Consider the following 8,143-nt stretch of genomic DNA (forward strand, 5'->3'; position numbering starts at 1 on the left):
CCAGCCACCCTGCCCGGGTACACCAGCCACCCTGCCCGGGTACACCAGCCACCCTGCCAGCCACCCTGCCCCGGGGGGATACCAGCCACCCTGCCCCGGGCCTGGCTGCTCCTCCATCTGAAGGACAAAGCAAAGGTACCACTCGTTTCTTCTCCCTGCAGCCAAGGAGCTGCTAATCAACATTTTGATGTGAGATGAATGAGTGGGAAATGTGAATTAATGTCTGGGGCATATGGGGATGCCATGGGAGCGCTGAGGTAGAAGTAAGCCAGTAGTCAGTAAATCGTAGTGACTGAAAGGTCTGATTGAAGCCTCCTGCTCAGTGGGGAAGAAGGGAACAAATACCATTTGACTGGGGAAATCCTGGATGCCTGCGTGTGGACTCAATAGAGGCAGAGCATCTGCAGAGGAAAATGGCATGTGAGCAGATCAATAAAGTGCATCATCCTGCAGTCATGCAGAAGAGGCACATTAATGGTGCCTGGAACTTGGATTCTGCCATGTTGCTGATGCTGGCTCACAAGGTTTCCATCCTGAGCAGTGATATTTAGACATGATGTTACTGTAGCCCCTGGATTCCAGCACCTGTTGGCAAGAGGCCATGCAGTGTGTACAGATGACTTCAGCTCCACCCTGCAAGGCAATCTCCTTGCTGTGAGGATGGGAGGACGTGTGGGGTGTTTGTGTCATTTATCCCAGGTAAATGGGTGCCAGGGAGCTGTGCTCTGTCGTGTGTGAGGTTCCTGTAGTTGTTGTTCACACCCCACGCGTGGCGCTCCTGGAGTGCAGATGGCATCACTCGCACACTCTGCTTTCAGCTTCCTGGATCAGGCTCACTCTCATTTACATTAAAGACCATTTTGTATCACTCAGGCAGCATAAGGTGGCCATAAATGAAAAGCAAATTCTATTTACATCCACCTCTGCAGAGTGACCTTAATTTAAATGAGAATCAGGCCCATAATCTGTATAAATATATGCACTCTGTTACATTAAGGTTATTTATTACTTTGTGCTTGGCTTGAGTATGCATGGAGATTTACCACAGATAATCCATAATCCAGAATTAAACTATTAATATGCATTTTGAGAGGGGCAGCCATAACCTTGAAATTCCTTGGTTTAAGTATGACCTTTAACTTTGTTTGAATATATTTTTTAAATGTATGAATAACAAATTAACATTGGTTGATAAAAAACATTCTGATTCCTTTGTACCATTTGCATCAGTCCATCCTTAACTTAGAGAAAGCCTTGAAGATTAGAAGGCTTAATCACTCATAATATTTATTTGTTTTCAAATGTCAGATCACATTTAGTTCAACATACTGTCAGTCTTGTCCCCCTCCTCGCCCCAGCATCACTGAAACTGTGGTGGAAATTGTTCTTCCCTTTGTATCCAGAGACACCTGCACCTGAGCAGAGTGAAACACTGTCCCTGTGTAAAGGAATTGCTTTCTCTATCCCTCTGAACATGGAATTCTGAGCTATGCTGTTCCATTGACATGCCCTCCAAATTCTTTCCAACTGGGGCTGTTTGTTTTTCTTCCCACAGGCCTCGTCTGAAGTTCAACAACCTGACCTTGATTTCCACTCATGGCCTTCCAGGAAAAGACCCACAGAGCTCCAAGTATAGAAGATTTTTAATTAACAGGTTTGACTTCACATCTAAACACTTCAGTAGCTCCTGCAGAAAACATAACACTTTGTAATTCTTGTGAACTCGTCCTAAATTTTAGATCCATGCGTAGAGAGCCCCAGAATTACTGCAGTCTGTCTATCCAGCGTGCACTCACCTACAAGAGCAGACAGACAGAATTCTGAGTAGGGAAACAGTGCCAAAGCTGTAACTTCAGGGCAGCAATCCACTGTGTCACACCTGGACAGTGCCTGGGCTCTGTTTTCCCAGGCTTTTCAGATTGTTTAAATCTCCAGCTTGATGACAAACGACACAAGATGTCTGCTTGCTTTTTAAATCTTGTTTGGCTTTTAGCTTCCCTGAGTTTTGTTGTAAATAATGCTGAACCAAAGAGCATACAAGAGTTAATGTTGGTAAGGTGGCAGGGACTGACTTAGAGCAGCATGTGGTGGTTTGCAGAGCCCAGCAGTGGTGGTGGGGATTTTGCTGTTGCTGTTGATGAGTTTGGCAGAGCTGTTGTGCATCAGTCCTGCTGCTCATGGTCTGCTCGTGCCAGTCTGCCCTCAGTCCCAGGCACAGCACTGGGTACAGCTGAAGGGAAATGGTGGAAGAGCCTTCTCTAGGGGCTGCCAAACACTTCAAGGGCTTCCTTCTTTGCCAATAAATATAATAGCTTCCATTTAGTCAGAGAAAATCTTATCTCTTTAAAATTCACAGTACATAATTCTCATTTAAGTACAATATTTGTGGGTTTTATTTTGGAATAAATCATCACCCTGGACTTGATCATGGTTGTTTGGAACATTGAGAAGCATAGAATTAAAATGGATCAGTTATTCTGAACAGTTGGGGAATGAACTTAGTATAAGTTATTTAGATTTGGCATGTGACTCTTTGGAGCCTTCACATTGTATTTTACCAAACCTTTTCCTCAGTGAGCTGCAGTGCACTACAGGGCTGGCTCTTTAAATGACAAAACAGCTCCATGTCTGCTTGCTGAACCTTACAAATGAAATCTCTACAAAGATGTGAAAATAGTCTAGTGGGAACCTGTTAAAAACTATCTGATCTCATTGGGAATTTTGCCCTGACAAGGGATTTTGTGTAAGTAGTTACCTGTATTACTTTTTGTGCTGTAGAAAGGGTGTGTTCAAGTGCAAATCTGGCAAATGGAAGAATTACATTCTCACATAAATGCACAAAGTCTTTTTCCCAAGTTCACTGTAGGAAAGAGTTGTACTAACAAAGCATCCTCCCTGACAGAAAGTTGCAGTTCAGAGCCTCCTCACCAGATTTAGCTGTTAAAATCTGAAAGCAGATTAAGAGTGAAAATTGAACTCTGCAGGGTATGATTTCTGAAAGCATCCCTGTGATTTTGAGTGTCAGTCTCCTGGGAGCTGTGCACCTCAATTATAGAGGTGCTTTTGAAAACCTTCCTCTGTCCTTAATGTCCATTTTATTTATAGATCTCTGCATTATTACAGCTCAGAATTGTCAGTCTTTTTCCTGCCTTATTTATTTTCCTCTGGTATCTGTGAGTACAGAGAATGCAGGGTATCACAGAAAGCCTGGCAATTCAATCCTAAAATTCCCCTGGTTTGTGAAACCAAGCTGTGTTTGTTCCTGTGGCATCCTGATTGTTGGTTTTGGGAGTTTGGTAGCAAGGATTAACGTGGAACCAGGAGCACGTTGTGGGGATGTGTGGCATTAATGGCAAAGCAGCAGCTGGCAGTGCTGGTCTCTGCCTGCACTCTGCTGCAGCCACAGAAATGCATCAAATGCTTGACAATGTCTTCTGTTTAATCACTTGGAGGCCTGTGGGAGAAAGTGGAATAGTTTTCATTGCTAAGTGTACCTAGAAAGTCAAGTTTTGGGGTCTCCAAAAGGCCACGAGCTTAGTTTGGCAGCTGGAATGGATTTTCTGTGGTGACTTGAGCTGACAGCCTGGGTGAAGCCCAGGGTCTCTGTACTGACCATTCCCCTCCTGACATCCTGGCAGGGGTGAGACTGCTTCTTCCAGTACTTTGTTCAGTGTTTCTTCTTGCTGTGCTCTCACAAACCAGACACCTGTGTGAAGGGCTGGTGAGCCATTATTTTTTTGCTTGTTTTAAACCTGTTGCATTGTTTTTCACTGGACCCTGTGGGTTTATTGCTCTGCAGTGTGTTTGTCCAGTTCTGTGGAAAGAACTGAAGTGAGCAGGCTTTGGCTGGTGCAGGTTGTCAGTGTTGGGGAGGGATGGAGTTGAGCCCAGCTGGATCTGCACAGTGCCAGTGACCTCCTGTGCATTTATTTCCTGCTGGGTCCCTGCTGGGCTCAGTGCTGTTCAGGGGCCACCATGCACCTAGCTGGGGATGTTCTCTCTCTGGTTCTCCTCACCTTTTGTAGTGATGTCTGTTGTACATCTGTATGGAAGTGTTTGATCTCCAGGAGTCTCTGTCTTTGCAGAGGCTCTTATTAAACAGAGAGGGTGGTACCAATGCAGTAATAAGTTTGTGTCCTGGTATTTACCTGCTCAGACATACTTGGTGGGGGCACACTCCAAGCCTTAAAAGACCTTTGGAAATAATTGTAATTTTCATTACTGAGGCAATAAAAGAGGTTTTGTTCCATTTGGATTTTGCTTTAAAATTGGCTTTTTAAAATAGCAGCTTCCAGATCTTTGATACTTCTCTCACACATAGGGGTGTGCTTTTTACTTGGAACAGGCTGTAACACCCCTAAAACATGAGAAAAGCAAACCTTGTCGGAGACTGTCAAAGCCAACACGTGATTTTAGGGTACTGACATGGAATTCACACTGTCAGAGCACGTTGCTTGTGATGTGTGCTCTGTGCAGACCCCACATATCCTGGAGTGCTCTGCTCAGGACAAGTTCAGTGTGCAGTATTTGTCAGTCTTGCATTTTGCAAAAGTTCTTTCAGAAGAGGGTCACCAACAGGAGACTTAAGATCTCTGCCTTTTACTTCTAGCTCTGGCAACCATTTTCCTAGCTTTGTGTTTATTTTTAAACTTTCTGGACTAATACTTTGGAATACAGTTGCTAAAATGGTAGAGTGCATTCCCTGTGTTTATGTCTCACCTTAGCTGGGACTGGTGAAGCTGGATAGCAAAGGAAGGAAAATTGGGGAACAGCTGAATAAGGAAGTCTTGGAGAAAGAATTGGACTATTGAATTATTTTCTTTGCAGGTTCAAAAGCTTCTACCTCGTATGAGCCTGCAAAGGAAAATCAGAGTAAAGCATAGATTTCTGACTTTGTTCTTAAATTACGTGATTGTAAGGCCCAGTGCCGGAAGGGCTTGTTTGTTTCAGCAGAAAGTTGTCAATTTGGAACTGAGTATCTCCTAATGCCTAATGTTTCACCATAGACTGCCCTAAAGTCCCAGCAAGGGAGCAGGGGGAACCACTGGGGGCCAGAGCCCAGCTCACCAGATGTCTAATTAATGCCTGCTGTCAGCTGCTGAAATGTCACTTACAGATATTCTTCCTTCACAGCCACTGTTTTAATGATGACGATTATGCACAGATGTCACTTTGTTCCTGGGTTAATGTTGTGGTTGGTAAAATGACGAGCATAAACCGCAGTGCCAAATACGTTGTTGTTTCCAAGGAGAAGAAAGTGCCTTACGACTACCTGGTTCTGTGCACGGGACAGAGCTACCAGGTGAGCTGTGTGCAGAGAAGGAGCACAGGGTTCCCAGGTTTTCCACAGGGAGGGGGTTCCTGAGGTTAGGCAAAGCAGCCTCAGCAGGGCAGCAGCAGCAGTTTGCAGCCTGTAGTGCAGCTGGTTGGGCTGTGCTGGTGCTGCTGCTGGAGCTGGAGGAGAGGAAAGGAGGGTCAGGCAGAGTTTCCCACCAGCAGTTACTGCTCAGGCTTGGCCAGGAGGAAAAGCTGCCAGTGTTTTTGCCACCATAACCATTAAACCTGCTAAGGAGCAGGCTCAGCTGACATGTGGTCCCAGCCACAGGAGACTTTAACTCCAGCTGGTCCATCACCATTTGACCTAGTTTTGGAAATGGAGAGAATTCCTTATCAAATTAATTACTCATCTCACGTGATGGCCATGCCCAGGCACATCCACGGTGCTGCTTGGTATTGTAGCACACAGCTGAGTTTCCAGTGAGACTGAAGCAGACCCTTAGCTGCATGTAAGATGTTGGAGTCAGCTTCCAGTCAGACTCCCTGGGCAGGGTGGCTTCTGGCTCCTGTGTCCCCATGAGGCCATCAGGGGATACAACCAAACAGGCAGCCTGATACAGCCCCCTCGCTGCAGGGCTTTGCCTTTCCTGGGTGGTTTGGGGTAGGAGCTGGGGGCAAGGCATTTTGCCTTTGAAATCAGGAGATGGGTGTGAGCAGTGTCTGCAGCTCTGCAGGGCTGTAGCACATCCCCCAGCAGTGCCTGGCTGCCTGTGGGCAGCAGGCTCTGGGGTCTGGGAGCCTTCCCAGGGCACAGCCATGCTTAAACAGCAGCCCGTGGGCACTGCTCAGCAGGATGAAACAAAAGCCAAAGTGTGGGCTGGAAGAGTGCTCCTAGGAAAAGGTGTTTGCAGGTAGCTCTGACTTGCAAAATAATTTATGTCAAGTAACTGCACTGGGGGAGAAAAGATAAAGATGGCAAGGGAAAAGGCAGGTTTTATTTGCCTTTGAGAAGAAATCTCATCATCATCTGTTCTCACTTTTAAGCTGTACAAATGGATAAGAAATTAGTGGCTTCTGTTTTATTACACAGAGCTCTAGTCCATCCTTTTTTATAAGCTGTTCCTTACTTGGTAAGCAGTCAGATTAATGCTTAGTAAAACATTATGTGTTATGATTTAGAGATTTACTTGTTGAGTAGGATCTTTTTGTGTCACACCTGGTTTTATATGACCCATCAGTATTTCAGTTGGTCTGGCTGAAACAGAGACAGGATTCCCTTTTTGCTTTGTACAGCTCAGACCGAGTTTGTTTTTGTAAATCAGCATTACTCAGTGATTGTGTTACTGAATCTTCACGTTTGAACCATCAAGCAGGTTTTGAGCCCTTTCTCTGGGACAAAATCAGTCGTTTCAGAAGGCTGATTTTTGCTGACAAAAGGTGGAGGCAGTGTGCTTCACAAAGACTTTCCAAGGGCCATTTTAGGTGATCTGTTATTCAGAGAGCTGCTGAGATCCCCTGCTGAGTGTTGGGACATTTGTGCTGTTTGCCATGTGCCTCCACTTGGGCTGGCAGCGGTTTGGAGTGGTCAGCCACATCCCGCAGGAAAGAGGGAGCACATGCTCTGGGTGTAACTCAGGTCAGTGGGATCAGTGTTCCCTGTGCCCCTGGGTGTGTGTGCTGCTGCTGAGGGTGACATTGGCATGTGCCAGAACAGCAGCCCTGGGGTAGCCAAAGTGATGTTTGTAAAACAAAGTGGTGTTTTACCATCTCCAAGGTCCGTGCCTTGTATCCACTCATGGCCTCATTCCCGCAGGCCTTGGCCCCCACAGGAGCAGACAGCACTGAAATCACGGGTCAGTGGCCACAGAGATACACAGAGAAAGTCCCTTCCAACCACTTCACTCTCAACAGCGCCCAGGACTGCTCGGAGGCAGCACGCTGGCTGCAGGAAAACCTCGTCAGCTCCACAGGTAACTAACTACTCCCTTAGTACCTGCACTACAGAAATGCTTCTTAGGCTTATTAGTTCCTCTCTTCCCTGGTATAATTGGTGCCTGATGAATTCTAACAAAGTCTTTCATCTGCTGTGCTTTGTTTTCCAGATTAATTTACAATTTTTTGTTATTTTTGATACCCAGCATACTTAGCTGGGAAAGAAAGGTTTGAGATAGATTAATTATCTGCAGTTATTATATAAAACTGAATGAGTCCCAAATGTAAATCTGTTCAGAGTCATTAATTAGCCAATGAAATAATAATTTAATTACTGGATGTGGTTTTCTGCTGTATAGAAAGATATCTAGATTTGTGGCATAACAGAAAGTAAATAAGTCTAAATTAGGAAGTGTCTGTCAGCATTGTATTCAGTTGCATCAGATTTTCACATAGGACTGCAAGTTCCTGGTACTTTTTAACCCTTAAAATCAGACATTTATGCTGATGTGCACCATCCCTGTATTTCCTCAGCCTTGCTGTGTGTGCTCTGCTCCTTTGTCCTCTAGTTCATCCACTGTGTGTGCACTGTGGAGAGCACTCAGCACCATCCAGCTTTCTGAGTCAGCTTTCAACTAGAGCAACAGAGACCAGAGTCAGTGAGCTCATCAGGTGTCAGTTCCTGCTGTGTGTGAGCCAGGACAGGGCAGAGCAGGAAAGCTGTCTGTGGGGAATTCCTGCTGGCAGAGTGCAAGAGCAGGACTCTCCTGAAGTTGTGTTTGTGGAGTGCCATGGGAATTGGCAGTGATTCCGTGTGCTGCAAGGTTCACATCTGCTTGGCAGTCCTTGAGGGAAGTTCTAAAAACGCTGGAAATTCCTTTATCATCCCCCAGGTCTTGCTGTGATCAGCAAGGGGGTCCATAAAGGTGGCAGT

The 8,143-nt window shown here is 45.6% G+C and overlaps 1 protein-coding gene across 15 annotated transcripts in view; it reads left to right on the forward strand.

The window, feature by feature from the left end:
• CFAP61 (cilia and flagella associated protein 61) overlaps window positions 1–8,143 on the forward strand; it is a 106,789-nt gene that overhangs the window by 50,853 nt on the left and 47,793 nt on the right. For 14 of the 15 annotated variants that reach the window (XM_015622319.3, XM_033513141.1, XM_015622320.3 and 11 more), the window contains 3 exons: window positions 1,556–1,654; window positions 5,134–5,302; window positions 7,091–7,247. In XM_015622319.3, coding sequence (XP_015477805.1) covers window positions 1,556–1,654; window positions 5,134–5,302; window positions 7,091–7,247 — 425 coding nt within the window. The remainder of the gene's footprint in view (window positions 1–1,555; window positions 1,655–5,133; window positions 5,303–7,090; window positions 7,248–8,143) is intronic. The other variant, XM_033513140.1, reaches the window with a different exon arrangement.

This window comes from Parus major, chromosome 3, assembly GCF_001522545.3.
Source record: "Parus major isolate Abel chromosome 3, Parus_major1.1, whole genome shotgun sequence".
Lineage (NCBI taxonomy): Eukaryota > Metazoa > Chordata > Aves > Passeriformes > Paridae > Parus > Parus major.